Source organism: Triturus cristatus, chromosome 7, assembly GCF_964204655.1.
Source record: "Triturus cristatus chromosome 7, aTriCri1.1, whole genome shotgun sequence".
NCBI classification, from domain to species: Eukaryota; Metazoa; Chordata; class Amphibia; order Caudata; family Salamandridae; genus Triturus; species Triturus cristatus.
Window position 1 is genome coordinate 534195630 of NC_140590.1, and position 17429 is coordinate 534213058.

The following is a 17429-nucleotide window of genomic DNA, read 5'->3' on the forward strand; positions in this document are numbered from 1 at the left end:
TTCTGAAGTTCAGGAATAACCAGGCCTAAGTCATCCTGGTGGCTCCGGATTTGGCCAGGAGAGTGTGGCACCTGGAACGTCTGGGCATGAGCATCTGCCCCTGATCAGGCTTCTTCACCAGAGAAGTCTAGGTACTGTGGACATATTCTGTATGATGGCACAGGACCTGTACTGCTGAATACACTCTTCTCACATTTCGATGGAATAGCGCCCCCATGGTCACAAATGCTTCTTGACATTTGAGGCATGACCATTTGCAGACTCTGGCCATGGTCAGAGCAGTATATGGACATTGTTGTGCTGAAATTGTGGCATCTGCCTAACCTCAAAGACCTTTCTGGAGGGCCAGGTGGTACATGGGAACATCAGACAAAACCAGTGCAGTTCTCTGCCTGAACAATCCAAGAGGTAGGAATCCATGATCCTTTTCGCATTGGCACTGAGGTTGCTTACATGGTCTCTGCAGCAGTGAGTCCTTTGATACACTTGCACCTAGTAGGTTCTTTGGATTTGAGAACAGGTCTGTTGAACTAGATGCCCCTAAAAGTATTTAAGTCTGAGTTTTAACCTATAGTGACGGTGTTTGAGCGCTTAGTTCCACTTGTTTGTCGACAGGAAATGCCCTTTTTTAATCTACACAATTTTCCCCTCATGGGGGCATTGAGAGACATATTCCACCTGTAGTAATATGGGGAATTTGCTTTGTTTCTCTGATTCCAAGCCTCCTTTAAATTCTCCAGAAAGCAAAGTCAGACAAGGCTCAGCTGATCCGCAATGCACCATAGTGGGCGAGGATTTTCTGGACTTCCAATCTATTGCAAGTTAGTGTTCAAACTCCCAAGTCTGTTGCCAGACTGGGCAGAACTTCTGTTGCTGCAGGGTGTTCAGGTCCTGTACCCGAATTTTCTGGTTTGATACTCCATGGATAGAGATTGAGTGATGTAGGGTGAATTCTTTTGAAGCTTTAGCAGTGGTTTCCAATGTCATTTTCCTAGGAACTCATCCTTTGAGCAAGATGGTATGCTGGTTACTGGATAGGTTTGTGTCCTATGGGATTGGATCCTTTCCCAACAAAACTACCAAATGTTCTCAGTTTCTCCTTTTTTCATACTAGACCAAGATTGGCAAATTTTCCCGTCAAATTATTTACCTTGCTTAACTTTTTTGTGTCAACCTAACCAGCACCTTCTGTTGTAGATTTCTCTGCTGTCTAGGTTTCTGTAATGTTTTTTACACATTTCTCCTGGTTTCCTTTGTGGTACCAGAGTGGAACATTAACTTGATTTCGGAGTTTGAGAATTTGCGTCTTGGTTATTTTGACCAGTACAGTTTAAAACTGTATATTCCAGAAAATGTGAATAAAGGTAAGTAACTTGTTCGAGGCATGTGTGGATGGAGATGCACATGCTGTGCCTACTTCTACCGTCTTTTGTTGGGTCTGGATATGTGAACGTTGTTTTTCTTCAACTGTTTGATTGTTTTCTTTCCGGGTTTGGACGTGTGCTTCCGAGCTTCAGATTGAGACCTTTGTCTGAACTCTGTTTAGGTTTTCAAAGGTTTTTTTCAGGAACGTTGGTGTTATTTCAAATTTGAATCTCTGTATTGGTTTTTCGGGTCGAAGAATCCACCTCTGGTAGACCTGGTCCCACATGGCCCTCACCCTTCGGGCCTGATTTCTCAGTCTTAAGAACTGTACCATAAAACTTCGAGGTTAATGTAACGAACGCCTTTCAAGGTTTATCCCCGATGCCTTTCTAAATACCCTCGGACCGACCTACATTGGATCTGTAACCTATGTCCATCTCCCGAGCACAATGAGCTCAAGTACGATGCCTGCTGCTCCTTTAGATCCAAAAAGACTCTCTGTGACAGTCCGGCCTGACGTTTAGAGATGTTCCGGAGGGGCGGTGACTATTGGTGGACCTGTTTGGTATGGAAGAGCATTCGGAATACCATGCAGAGGCGTCCGCATTTGATTAAGAAGTGTTCTCTGCAGAGGACAGCAATAACCCCGACCTGGAAATCGTGAATTTACTAGCTGCACAGAAGGTTGCTCGTATTAAACATCCAACCCCCTCAATATAACCCCCACAAAGAGCAGGCCACTTCGAAAGTCCATGCAAGGGCTTGAGAATATCAGACAGCCCAGCGGGGGACCACTGCCTTGGGGCCATGGTAGGCACCGAGGGTTAACTTCAGACATACCTCCTTGCACAAGCTCGGTTAAAAAAAAACTAAAAACTAATAAACCAGTCTGCTCGGCACAGACCGGGCCCGGTTCAACATCGAAACTGTTGCCATTGAAATTTGCGACCTCACAGACTGCACCGAGGAATTGGACCCAGACCCCCCCACCACCACCACCCCGCCGGACAAAGAAGACAGGACAATAGACAAAGCGGGTAAGAGGATAGCAACACAGTCTGCTAACCAATGGTGGATTGCTAATTCTGAGGGTCTCTTAAGTAGATACGACACCCCTCATGGAACAAAATGGAGGAACTCCTCCAATATCTTCTTGAAGAACACTGTAAAGGGGGGCAGGCTGTTCTGAGCTCATATCAAACACTACCATAAGATGGGCATTGATGCTGCTGACAGTGCTGCTCAGTCATCAATTCAAGACAACGTGCATGGTTTTAGATATCCGGCTTTAAACCGTATGTACCGAAGAACATGTTGGCTCTCCCATTTGAACATCTCTTTGGGCCACAAGTAGGCAAAAGCACTGGGTGCATTCCAGACTCCTACTTTGTGTTCCTTTTCACGATTCTTACTCCCTTCCTTGGAGGCCCAAAACAAATACTGCAGAAAACCTCTACCACATACAACTGCCAGCAAAACTAAGCAGGTAGAGGCTATATCAGAGCCACATAAAGAGGAAATAATTCAAGAGGGAGAGGCCAGGATTCCTTACCCAAAGTTTACCCCTTCCACATCCACCACACCCTGACTTTTGATTCATGCCCCCGATTACATAACACCTGTCGGGGTCGCTTACAACAGTCCCTACCCATTTAGCAAAACATCACCCCAACCAGTGGGTACTGAACATTATAAAAAAAAAGGACATTGCCTGGAGCTCAATATCACACCTCCCACAAAACCACCCGCAAATAAAAAATTTCACCAGAGCATATAAAACTGCTCATAGAGGAGGTACAATTTCTCCTCAAAGGAGCCATCGAAGAAATGTGACCACATCAGGGATCAAGAATATACTCCCTACATGTTCTAATAACCAAAACAGATGGTTCACTCAGTCCTATGCTCGATCTACGGCCTCTAAACAAATGGCATTTATTTATTTGAAAGTTTTATAGAGCGCGAACAAGACCCTTGCGGGTATCAGAGCGCTTAACAATAAATAACGTTTTTATTCATAAATAAAAGGCAAATTGTAGCATCTATACAAAAACATGTTGCAAAAGCAAAGTGATCAGGTACATCAGGACGCTATCCCCTTGCGTTAGGAAACAGGAAGATGGAATGTCCAGATTGCTTAGATGGTCCCTTGTCCTAGTCCGGGTAATGGCCACGCTATAGTAGTTCACAACAAATCTTTGGACCATACTCATGTGAATTTGGCCATGAGAATTGATTTTACTTCCTTTTTGAAGGAGACAATAGAGGGGTTAAGTCTTATTTCGGGTGGTAAAGCATTCCAAATTCTTGGTGCCATCCCTGAGAAGGTAAGGTTATATGTTTTTTTTCTTGTTGAATCCCTGTGGTTTTAGTAATAAGTTTTCCGCACTTCTGGAAGATCTGAGCCCACCAGAGATCACCAGCTTCTGTGTTAGATATCTGGGTGCTTTGTGGTGCATGGCTTTATGCGTCATACACGCTATCTTCAAATGATTTCTGGCTTCCAGGGGTAGCTAATTCAGGGATTTGAGGTCCGGTGAGATGTGTACATTTCTTTTAGAACCAGTGAGGAGTCTCGCTGCGGCATTGATTGAGGCTCTTAGTGGTGCCGTGGTTGCTTTGGGTAGGCCGCAAAGAGAGACACTTCCGTACTCCTCTCTGGGGATAGCTAGTGCTTGTACTGCTTGCTTAAAGTCCTTGATTGGCAGGGAGGGTTTCAACTTCCTCAGTGTGTTTATCTGGTAGTTAGCTCCCTTTGTAGCGTTGCTGATGTGATTTTGCATATTGAGGTTACTGTCAAGTTATTCCCAGTGATTTCGCTGAGTCAACGATGATTGGTTGAACGTTGAGTGCCGTATGGTGTTTTATCCAATCTTGCATTACAGGGACTTGGGCGGGTGGAGCTATAAGCAGGAATTCGGTTTTTAGGGTATTTAATTTGAGATGTTTTTTTGCCAGCCATGTCTGGGTATTCCCAAGCGTTGTGTTGAGCAGTTTGATGTCTTTTAAGGTGTGGATCTTGAGGTATAATTGAGTGTCGTCAGCGTACATGTGGTATTGCACGTTAGATGCTTGAAGAATTTCGGTGAGGGGTTCCATGAACGGGTTAAACAAAGTCGGGGATAAAGAAGACCCTTGCGGTACTCCTAATGTTACTGGGACGGGTTTTGACATGGTGTTGTTGACCCTGAATTGTTGTGTTCGATTATAGAGAAATTAGGTAAACCAGTTTAACACTGAACCTGATAAACCCATTCTATGCTTCAGAAGATCCAACAGGTTCTCGTGTTTGACCGTATCAAAAGCTGAGGATTGGTCTAGCAGGCTGAGTAGGCAGGATCCATTCTGGTCCAGGATTTGTAACGCGTCATAAATTATATGTGTCATGGCTGATTCAGTACTGTGACCTGCTCGGAAGCCTGATTGGTATTTATTAAGCAGGTCAAAGTGGTCAATATGCCTTGTTAGTTGGAGGTGTACACATTTTTCCAGAAGTTTGGCCAATGTAGGGATGTTGGAAATGGGGCGATAATTGTTTAGATCCGTAGGGTCGGCCATGGCTTTCTTTAGAATGGGTGAGACCTGACCAACTTTGAGGGTGTGCGGAATGCAACCTTGTTGAAGTGAACTGTTTATGATCTTAGTCCAGAGAGGCAGAAGTAGTGGGGTTAGGTTTTTTACAGCGTTAGCGGGTAGAGGATCGGAGTAGTGATTTGCAGGGTTCATGGCACCAAGTATTTTACCTATGGCTTCTTCGGAGTATGTCGAAAAGGATGACCAGTCGGCATCGTTTTTTAGGTTAGGCTGTGATGGGAAATGGTACGGTGCAATTTGCATTTCTGGGGAGGTCTTCGTGTGCGGTCCCGTGTGTAAGATTAGATCATTGAGGAGGTCAGTCTTGATATTATCTGTCTTCAAAGTGAAGAAGGCAGAGAATTCTTCACAGTTGGGTTGCCGGCAATCTGTGTTGTGGACGTTGAGGTGCGTCCTTAGATTGGGTTTTGAGTAGTTCAAAGTTTTTGGGGACGATTTCTTGCCTGGTCTAGTTGGTGGCTGAAGAATTCTGCTTTAGTGCGCTTGATCTTTCTTAAGTAAGCGTTTCTCTTTTTCCTTAGTGTATTTAGGTGATTGGCTGAAGGAGTTGACCTCCAGGTGCGTTCCGAAGCTCGGAGAGAGCGTCTGTCTTTGTTGAGCATTCCATTGTACCCAGGCTTGGAGTCCTTTATGGAGGCTCTCTTTAGTTGCTGGGGGGCTACCTCATTTGTTATCCTGGTCATGGAATTAAGGTAGTGATTGGTAAGGTCATGGACTTCTGACGATCCCGTGGGGGGCAGAAGTAGGTTGTAACTGGGCGATGGAAAAGTGTTAGGGTTTATTTTTTTCATGTCTCTTTTCCAAACTTTAGGTCTTGTGGATTGCACCGAGTCCAATTTCACTATTTCCTTGATTAAGATGGTAATGATATGATGGTCTGACCAGTCACAAGGTTGAATCGAGTCTAGCTGAATGCAATCTCTTTTAGAGATTATTATATCCAGTATTGAGCCTTTGTCGTGTGTGGGGCTGTTGTAGATTTGGGTGATGTCTAGGTCTTCTAGGAAATTTTTGAGGCTATTAACCACTGCATCGTTATGGTCGTTCCAGTGGAGATCGAAGTCGCCAAGTAATATTTGGGTATTTTGGCGCCCGGTGTTTGTTGATACCATGTCCATGCAGTGTTCGATGAAGGCCAGGTTGTCATCTGGTGGATGATATATCGTGTGTAAGGAGCATAGTGGTTTGTCATTACTGGTGATATTGAGGCATATGTATTCGCAGGAAGGGAATACCGGAGCAATTGATCTGTTTACTGAGATACTGCTCCTGTGTATACAAGCGATGCCTCCCCCTGTTTAATCAGTTCTATCCAATCTGATGATGTCATAGTTAGGGGGTACTAGTATGTCAATGATAGGTGAGGAGGATTCATTTAGCCAGGTTTCGGTAAGCAGTATCAAGTCCAGTTCTTGTGTGAGAATGAGGTCGGCTATATCCGCTGCGTGTCTAGAGGCCGATCTACAGTTTAAGAGGATGCATTTGAGGTGGGGCGTAATGAAGGATGATGTAGGTTCTTGAATGAGGGACTCTTTTTAGGTTGTTGTCAATGACGCCTCTAATGTTATGTTTGATGGTCCTGTGTGGGTTGGGGGGGATAGTTGGGATGGTCATAGAAGAGGGCGTGATAGGGTTCATGAGGGCGGGTGCATATGAGTGAAGTAGTGATAGTAGATCCATCTCTGAAAGCGAATTGGTGCTTCGGCGTGGGCGGGTTGAATTATTAATGGAGGGAACTGATTTCCAGCTGGGTAAGATCGGAATTGAGGTATTGTTAGGTGCATCAGGAGCCCGCTAGTATTGGGCTGTCTTGTAGTTCTAGAGAACCATGGTTGTTTCGATATCAACTCATTAAATGCTTGGAGTTCTTCTTTGATTTGATGTAGTTCGATCATGATCTCATCAAGTCTGGGGTCTGGAGTGTTTAAGAGTAGGGTTGTAGGCTGTAATGTGGATACGGCTGGGTGCGTTGTGGTTTGGTCGGGTTCGTGGTCTAGTGCAGGTATGGGTGGGGTGGGAGGAGGTGTAGCGGGTGTGAATGGATGATTAGGGGATGTGGAAGGTTGAACTGTTGATGTGGATGGCTGGGATGAGGGTGTAGGAGGTGTACTTGGGGCCAGAAGGAGCTCAGGTGGTGGTATGTCATCAGTGTGGTGATGGAGAGTCTTATTATGTTCTGACAATTGAACTGGGTGTGGTGGGCTGGACTAAGGGCTATATGTGCAGGGAGTCTCAGTGGGTAACGAGATGGAGTGGCTGGAGTTTTGGTAATGGAGGGGAGGATGTTGACAAGTGGGGCAGCTGTGCATGGGGCATGGCTGTCAACGGGGGGAGATGCTGGGATAACTTGTGTGGTGGTGGTGGTGGTGGGGATGGCCTGGGTGACAATTTGGGATTTCGACACTTGATCTTTAATAATGGGGAAGATGCTATCCAGGAGGTTTAAATTACGGTCAGTGGATTGTATGAGGATGGTGCGTTATTGTAAATGGTGATGGTTGCTGTTGCTTGAAAGAGCTGGGAGGGGGAGATGTAAATAACTAGGCCGTGTGCGGATTTCCTAGTGGAGGAGATCGTAAATAAGGTAAGGAAGGCTTTCCTCCATTGCGCTCTTCGTTTCGTATGAAAAATGATATCGGTAGTAGTGTGCCTGTTGTGCATTGAGAAGTAGGGATCAGCGATGGGTGTTTCAGGATGTAGTTTTATGAGATTGTGTTTAAAGCGTTTGGCTGATTTTTTTGATAGGTTGGGGGGGGGGGGGGGGGGGTAAATGGTAGTGTAGGTATGTGTGCCTGTGAGTTCCATGATATGGCGCAGTTTATGCGACGATATGGGGCTCAAAAGGTGTATAGGGCTTGTGTTGGGTCCGTGTTGTGAGTTATGGCGGGATTGTGGAGGCAGGTGGCTGTGGGAGGGGGTGGTGAACAGCTGTGGAGGTATGTAGATTTGGGTCTGGGAGGGGAGAGGGTGTTGATTCTAGAGCCCTAATGGAATGAACCATGGGCGTTAACTGCGGGGAGAGATAGGGGGCAGGCTATGCAGAGTACAGATTATAATAAGCAAAGGTTTACCTAAAGAATCAGACCTGTAACGCGTAGGTAGGTCGGTCAATGTTCAAAGGATATGTGTTATACTCTTGTATTGGAGTCATTCTAAGATGGCCGCCTCCACTGACAAGGAGTCTCATGGCTAACTGTGCAGTCCTGTGTCTATCTCTGTGGACTGTGAATTACCTTGTTTCACTTTCCTTTCCTTTTTGTAGTTGATAGTCCTCTTTCAGTTGTTATGCTTAGGATGTTATTAGGACAGGAGCGACCAGTGGCCGGAGGTGGACCACTCGCCCTTGTTGTTTCAGTGGTCGGCCATTTTACGAGTATGTGACCGAGGGGTATTGTCAACTAGCTTAGTATACAGTTAAAAATAAAGATAAAATATAAGAATAGAGGTAGAATGAGTGACAGTACCGTGAAGGCATCCATGATGTCGTCTCTGTAGTAGATGTATACCCCGCCTGGTGGAGCTGCGGGCTGCCGCTGTGCCACTCTTTGATGACCGTGGGGTTGTAACGGGGCTGCTGTGGACTTATTCTATACCCCCAAACAAATCCAAATGCAAAATCAAAAATCCAATTTATGTGCATTCATCGTCGTTGTGTGCTGAGACTTATGGGCGGGGAAAAGTGTTGACTGCTTCCGTCGCGTTCCGCAGACCAAGCAGTGCGGGTAGAAATACGCTATAACTGTGCCTTTGTTGAAGCGGTTAGCAAGGTTCTGCCTCCTCCAGGGCAGCCTGCCGTCTAGCCTGGGGCAGATGGTTTTCATATGGTCACCCTTCAAGATATTATACTTCTTCTACAGCAGGGCGACTTTGTGACTGCACGGGACCTCAAAGATGCATATTTTCCCATACCGGTACACCAGTGCATCAGTGTTACCTCAGGTTTGTGGTCAGTGGCATACTCTATTTGTTCAAAGTACTCCCCTTCGGAGTCAGTACAGCTTCCAGGGTATTAACAAAATGGCTTGAAGTAGTAGCTGCTCACCCAAGACAATACATTTATGCCTTTCTTTATCTGGGCGATTGGCTCATCTAAAGTTCTACCAGTCAATTATGCAGCACACTTGGGAGACTTTACATCTTTTACACAAGCTGGGATTCACAATCCATGTTGCAAAATCCCAGCTCCAACCACAACAAATTCAACCATACTTGGGAGCAATTCTCAATACAGAAAAAGGGTTGGCATATCCCAATGTGGCAAGAATACAGACTTTCCAGACACTCCTTCCCCACTTCCAACCACAGTCTCCGGTTACAGCCAGAATAGTAATATGTTTTCTAGGAACGATGGCCTCATACTTTTCAGTAGTGCGGAACATTGGACTCCAGCAGAGGGTCACTAGGAAGATCTAGCATTGGTCAGCCGCCAAGTTTCTCGCTTTATTCTATGGTGGAACAACAATCTTTTTAGAAGGGTGTCCTTTTCGTGACTGAGTTCTGCAGGACACCATTACAACCGACGCGTGTGTTGGGCAGGTCACATCTAAACCATTTCATGTCCAAGGACATTGGAAACCCAAACACCAGAGATTTCACATAAATTACCTAGAGCTCCTAGCAGTACAGCTAGCATTAAAAGCTTTTCTTCCACACTTAGTGGGAAAAGTGGTTCTAGTTCGCACGGACAACACCACAACCATGTTTTATCTACACAAGCAGGGGGGGGTTAGAGGGGGACTCTATCTCCACAACCCTCACAGCTCTCACAACAAATCGGGAGGTGGGCTCTGTCACAAAATACACCCGTTTGTGGAACACCTCCAATGAACAGAAAACGACTTTGCTGACCTCAGCAGGACGCGGCAACATATCCACAAGTGGGAACTTCACACACAAGTTCTCCACCAAGTTCTCCACCAATATTTCCTGAGGTGGGGTTTTCCTCAACTAGATCTACTTGTACCCGCAGAAAACATAAAATACCCAAATTTCGCATTCAGGTTCCTACAGTCCAAGGGCAATGCACTACGGATGAACTGGTCAGGGATATTTGCCTACACTTTTCCTCTTCTCCCCCTACTTCTATTTCTGGTTCAGAAATTAAGGCAGACATCCCTCACCCTCATTTTATTAGTACTAACTTGGGCTCACCAACCATGGTTTTCAACCCTTCTTGAACTGTCAGTGGTCCCTCATGAGAAACTCCCAATCAGGCTGGACCTTCTCGTACAGAACCATGGGGAAATACTCCACCCAAACCCCAGGACACTCAACCTTTCGATTTGGTTCCTCAGGGCCCAAATGTAGTTATCTTAAACTGCCACCTGAATGTATGGCCATTCTCAGAGAGGCACGGAGACCTACTGCACCAGCTTGTTATGCGGCAAAGTGGAAACTATTTGTTCACTATTGTTGTTCAAAACAAGTTGACCCACTCACACCAGCAGTACAGGATTTTGTCTTCTACCTGCTACATCTACAAAGCTGTGGTTTGGCATTTACTTCTATCAGGCTTCACCTAGCTACAGTGGCTGCATACCTACAAAATACATAACATGTCTTTTTTTCAGTAATGAAAACCTTTATAGAAATTGCCATCCCATACCCTGAGTCCCAGCACTATCATAAAAACCTTAACATTGTACTCCCTATACTTTTGGGGCCCCCTTTTGAGCACCTTCATTTATGTCCACTCCAATTCCTTTCGTGGAAAGTGGCTTTTATAATCACTTTTACTTCCTTAAGACGTGTTGGTGAACTCCAGGCATTAACCTTAGAAGAACCTTTCTTGCAGGTACATAAAGACAAAGTAGTTCTTCGTACCAACCTTACATTTCTACAGAAGGTGGTGTCCCAATTCCACCTCAATCAATCTGTAGAACTTCAGTTTTTTTCCTACAACCAGACTCAGTTGCATAAAGAGCACTGCATAAACTAGATTCCAAAAGAGCACTCATGTATTATATAGATAGAACAAAATAATTTAGAAATACACAACAGTTTTTAGTTGCCTTTTCAAAACCACACAAAGGAATAGGGTATTGCGTTGTGGATAGTCAAATGTATACAAGCCTGCTATGCCAAAGCAGAGAGAACCTCAAAAGCTCACTCCGCTTGCAAGAAGGGGGCATCCATAGCCTTCCTAGAGAACATTCCAAAAGGTCAGATATGCAAAGGAGCTACTTGGTCTACACCACATACTTTCATAACACTACTGTGTGGATGCATTAACTAGACAACAAGTCAGGTTTGGCAAAGCAGTACTACGTATGCTCTTTAAAACAACTGCAACACCCACAGGCTAGCCGCCACTTTAGGGAGGACTGCCTTACAGCATGTGTATCTCTTGCCACACATGCTTCGAATGGAGAATGCTACTTATGCAATAGACATCTTTTCGTAGCATGTAGTGCTCCAGATTCATATGAGCCTACCCCCCCTCCTCGGACACCTGTGGCCATTGCAGTAATCTTTCAAACTTGCACTTACTTTTTCCATGGGTAGTCATCTGTACATAGCTTAGCAAATCACTCAATCCTCACTTGCCTCATGGCAGAAAACAATCTTAACAGTGGGGTCAATAGTCATGCACATTACCAATAAGCGGAGGAATCACCCAACCTTGTGACTGGAAAGACTTCCTTGATGAAAAACAGCTTGCACAAATCCAGACACAACACTAGATGACAGGAGTAGGTACAGCATGTGAATTTACAGCACTACATGCTATGAACGATCTACTGGGTAAGTCACGTTTTCCTTTCCCAACCCATCTAGACTACTAGCCAAAATAGTCTGACTTGGTAGATGGAAGAATATATATAGACTGACTACAGAGAAGCTAAAGAGAAAGAGTCCAGAGCCCGGGGACCAAAGTGATTTGGCAGCCGTGCTTAGAGCTTCAGCTTCTAAGTCATTAAAGTAATCAGGCACATTATGATCCCACTCATATAACCAAACAATTTGTATACATGACCCACTACTGTGAATATTGATAATCTATCTTATTTGGCACCATAGTTGCATCGCTTAACTGTTTTTCTTGCCTCACAGCCTTCGGTCGGACAAGTAGCTCGAGTGGATGTCAGCAGTAAAGTGGAAGTTGTGTGGGCTGATGATTCCAAGACAATTGTGCTACCCCAGGTAAGACATTAGGGTTGCTTACTGTCATGTGTTAGAGTATCTGTTCCTGCTCAACTTTGTGAACACCTTTGATCAGAGTGAGGTTTTCAAAGAACAAAGTTATAATTGAGAAAAGTAATCAGTGAGGGAAGAGTACCAATGCAAGCAGGGGACATTTCAGTCATGTTGCTACTGTGTATTCAGGTCCCTTACTTTTTTTTTTTTTTTTATTTAAAGGTGACTTGTGTGTATTTTCTGTTAATTCTGGATAACTAAAGCTTCTTTAGAAGTTCTGTGATTGCTGTGGTGGAGACCTAGTAGGAGTCTGTACTGTTTAATCCAACTCCTTTCAGTCTACAAAAGTACCCGGTTACACTTCCTCTTCCCCATCCACATGTGAGAAAAGGGTTGCATACATTTTAATTACTTTTTCTTAACCCTTTGCAAGACTTCTATATTCAACCAAGCATGCAGTAACAATACAACCTCACAGGCGTGGCCTTTTTCCGTCTGGTTACCAAATAATACAGACATTCTTTTAGTTCGGTTAAAGGTTCGTTTTCTGCAACTGTCCTGTTTGAGAATGGGAAAGATGTGATTTTTGTTGCTCATTAAGTGCATCAGTATATTGCCGTAGTGTTTGTGAATGTCGTAGTGCTGCTTGAAAGGGGGGGGGGGGTGTTCTGTCAGGATTGCTGCACTGTAATGGAGTAGCCACTTACAGAACTGTACAAAAGGGGCAGCTGGTTCATTTAGATTTGAGTATTAGCTCAAATGAGTTTGAAGTGCACTTTTAGGTGGCATACTAATCAGTGATGGATTGCAAACATTCTCGCACGATCTAGAAAACCCTCAATCAAAACTTTTCTTGACATGTGGCTAAATCTGATCACTCGAGCCCACATGAGCTTTGCTGCTGTTCACTAGTGAAACACTGGTATTGACTGTGAACATTTGGCAGTAGTACTCCCAAAATAGGGGATGTACCTGTGTACCAAACTGCTAAGATATTTCAGGGTTTATTGGAGTTTACTAATTTTTTTTTAAATTTCAAAGACTACAATGAGGAAGGAGGCAAAACAATAATTTACATTATGACTAGAAGTTTGGCATATACAAAGATCTGGATAAATTATCACAAGAGGAGCAGGTGTAATAGAGATCTATCAAAACACAGAAAATGATATGGGGATAAAGTAGGAGAAATAGTGTGTCTAGTTGCACAGTATTTTAAGGTCTCAACACATTTGCCAGAGACAGAGCTCAAATATTAAACTTAAGTAGCCCTTAGAAGGTAGTAATATGAGTATTGCATAAGAAGTGATGACGCTGGGTTGTTTGTAAAGTAACAAGGGCGCACCTCATAGTTTAAAGACCTCTGCTCTGTGGACTAGTTCTTCAGGTTAAACTTCTTGTACCTATACCTAAACACTATGCTTGCCACAGTATTTGTATGTGGAGAAATAAACAATGCAGTATAAAAGCAGCATGGCAAGAGTGGACACTACAGTATTCAAAAGTCGGTTAGTAAGCCACCCACCCTTGAATCCCTCTCCTAGCCTGTTTGCTAGGCTGTAAAAATGGCCTTCTGACTCTAGCCTTCCTAATTTGGGCAATACCCTTGTGTGCCCAAAGTCCGAGGAAGTTAATTACACCGTGCCTTTCCTAAGGTCTTTAAAGAGTCAGTATGGTCAATCCATTCCAGTGTTGCCCTGGGATGAGAATCTCTTTTTGCTAGAGTGAGGATGCAGCTTAAAGATGAACAAGGGCGCGCATGGGTGGGTTGCAGGTGACCTGCTCCTCTGACTTGCACAGTGTTGTTGGCCACAGAAGAGATGATCCTATGTCACCTGCGTTTGAATCATGTTCCTATTTGCAAGCAGGGCGTGAGAGTGTGTTCCAGCTGACTGGGTCTTTTGTGACCCCCACAATGTTGTGGGACATGGAGTGGGTCCGCTAGCACCGGCTTTGGGTGCTAGTTGACCTGCTTCTGTTCCCTGTTCCGTACAAGAGTGGGTGCTAGCTGCCCATCTCCTCTTTGGCATGCAGCATTGAGCAGGTCATGGAGTAGTGAGTCTCCTAAAACACTCCTTGCCCTGCCCCATTGTTTTTTAAAGCCTACCCATTGCATTTGGGCAATGTGGAGGGTGTTTTTGATAGTATGGCGAAAAATGCCTCCATGACTCACACTGCCAACCAACTCCCTTTCCTTGTCTGAGTGCAAGGAGGGAAATTAAACCCCTCACCCTGGCGTCAGCAAGGAGGTGGCTTAAAGAGAGAAGAGTAAGAATGCGGTCAGCTGCCTCCCTTGCTCAGTAGTCCGGAGATGAAGGATGGTTTTGTACAATGTCACCGGTCATGGACGAGCTGGCCTGCTGGAACCCACTTTGTAGCCCTTTTCGAAACTGGGAACAGACTGCAGGAGTGGGTGACTGATCACCCTCTTTTGTTGTTCGCCCTTCCCTTTCCCTTAGACAAGATGGAAGGGAGCTTTGGGATAAAGATTTTTTCCACCCTTCGGCAGGATGGTGGTATTGACATTACATCCGCCTGCACTTGAGCAAGGTAGGGGATGGTGGCTCACACTACTCTTGCCTTGGGGAAGGTGTGGACCCTTCTCCCCCAACCATGTTCTCGCCCGCACCCCTCCTTGGTTTATATTAACACCTGTTACTATTACCACTACACTTATTGCACAACCATTGTCACCATTAAAACCACAAGCATGCCCACCGTTACTGCCACCATCATTATTACCACCATCATTATTACCACCAGCCTTACCATGACACCCACTTTTATATGCCATTACACCCACCATCATACGTCCACACAATTTTATAGGCCCATGTACCCACCATCCTGCACCAACACAAACATCATACTACTACACACTTACCATGTTATGTCACTTTAAATCGACACAATCAGTATACTATTCCAACAACCACTATAATACTTTAATAGATCCCCATCTTGCTTCCACACACACAAGATCACACGCAATATTAGACATCTTCCCAAGCAGTATAGTTCGCCCAAACAAACACCATCATACGCTCATACCTACCATGGTACATTCACAAAAGTGGCCTCCTAAAAGCAAATCAATAAACAAATATTTCCTAAAAACCTAAATTTTAAAGGGAGTGAAGGTTGAATAATAACAGCTTTACCATAAAAATCAAAGTGAAGACATTTACTAATTAAGCTGCGCCTTCCCCAAGTGTCCCCTTAACTCCCATTCCCAGTATAGTTTTTCATTTTTCAGCCTGAAAGAACGTACAGTATTGTATTTAATTGCATTTATGTAGCGCTTACTATTCTCAATGAGACGTTTAAGTGCTTAATGCGGGGCAGTGCACTGCTTTGAAACCCCAAACTCTTAATCCAGATGTTATCGTTGGTTAGTGGGATTGTGCTCTCAAGGAAACTTGCATGCATTTATTCCAGCTCCTTTTTGGTAGATTGAATTAATAGGAGTTTGGCTTGCTCATTAGTGCAGAGGTATGGGTTTTCAGGCAGCTGATTGGTGGGATTAATACATGTGCGACAGGAGAATAGACATAGTTGATGGCAGTGCTGAATGTGAGCCAGTGCCTTTCAGTGCTCGGCACTGGTACTTGTCAACATCAGCGCTTGTGACCGTCTGCCACAAGGTGGCACTGCCTGGCTAATTTAGAGATGACCACAACAACAGTCCATTATTAATTTAATATACACTAGAAATGACTTTCCTGCCGTCCAAGCCAACCTTATTGCTTTGGTGGCCTGGAATAGTCCGAATTGTCACACCTGCTGGAGTGTGATGGTTAGTAGTTGTGGTGTTGCTGTTATTGGCAGCATGGCAGAGGCAATGTGTGGCACAAGCTACAGTGGCGTCCTGACGAGAGCCCCGGCAGTTTTTTGGGGACAAATTAGGCACTGTCAAAGGATAGGTTGTACTCTATGTGGAGTGAGCAATTTTCAGAAATACAAGAGATTGTATTTGCTAATAGAGACAGTATAAAACCTCATTAATTAAATCCTGTGCCAATATTCCAAATCCATCCTATTATGCCAACATTAAGTGTGTTCATCCACCATTATTCATTAACATAACCACCAATATACTCCAATAAAACCCCATAAGACAAAAACGCAGTCACTTGTATACACACACTTTTTGACCTGATGAGGAAGCCAATAGTTTTAAAGCCATTCTCTGAAAATATTCCGAATATTAAACTGATTGCCACTTGACCAATTTGTATTTTGAAACACGTGAATGTATTCTTTAAACTCCTGTTGTGAAATTCTTAATTCTTCCTTGTCATGGTACAGTCTCATTTAAATTGGCAGTAATACTTAACATTCTTAAAAGGTAGATCTGATCTCAGCAAGACTTCTTAATTCCACCCTATTTGCTTGCTGTCTGTCCTGCCTAAACGTCTTGAAAACAATGCATTTAAAGTTTTTCTTATTTTTTTTCATGGAGGAAAATGATGCTTGGGCCTGGCTCCATCCATATTGGAGCATTCAGGTGGTTGTAGTTGCTACCTTGAACAGTGTCAAAATGGTGGCCAATAACAATGGTGTCCGTGCCCTGATATTGTTAGGACTGGTCAACAGTACTGCAGACAAGAATTTCATAATGGTCAGACTCCATTAGACTGTCCTAAGAGACCTACAGTTTAAGCTATTTTTGCTTCCTTCGCTTGTTTTTTTCCCCAAGGGTGACCTTCATACATACCTTCCCTGTTTCCGCCCCCCACACTTGTATCACCAAAGTAACTCCCAACTTTCAGCTTTACACTTAAACTGACTGCAGCATCAGCCTTTCAAAAGTGTATGCTGGACATTATGCAGTAGATGCGGCTGACTGAACCTAAACTATGACGAAATTGAAAATGTGTTGGTTATGCTGTTCTCTGGTCCCTGGGTGTTTTGCCCAATGTCATTTCTCTGTGTTATATCTTGATGAAAGCAGTGAAAAATTGGGGCATGAAGATTGATGCTTACCTAAAAAAGGTTGGCAACTATCTTTGGAATTAGCCTGTACTTTAAACGTAAGAAAAAAGATTAAGGAATAGTAAGGCATTTCTCCCTTAGGGGCTCTCCATTGAGAGTCATAAGCATTTGAATAGTTCTGCCTGTGCGCTGGAACCGCAAAGCACTTTCCCATAGATATCATCTTAATTGTAGATGTTTACCTTTTTCCAGGAAGGCCCATCAAAAACACGTAAGAAAGGACAGATTATGCAGCCCATAAACACATGCTATAGTGGAAAGAGTCTTCAGATTGTATTTACAAAAGGGTTAATATTCCCATATATATGTATAATCTTAGGTAAGATTTTCTACAACAG

At 44.1% G+C, this 17429-nt stretch overlaps 1 protein-coding gene across 1 annotated transcript in view; it reads left to right on the top strand.

The window, feature by feature from the left end:
• Positions 1 to 17429, top strand: part of UBE2O (ubiquitin conjugating enzyme E2 O) — a 563443-nt gene that overhangs the window by 383694 nt on the left and 162320 nt on the right. Inside the window, exon 13 of the mRNA XM_085616919.1 lies at positions 12013 to 12102. Within this exon, the coding sequence (XP_085473045.1) occupies positions 12013 to 12102 (90 nt within the window). The remainder of the gene's footprint in view (positions 1 to 12012; positions 12103 to 17429) is intronic.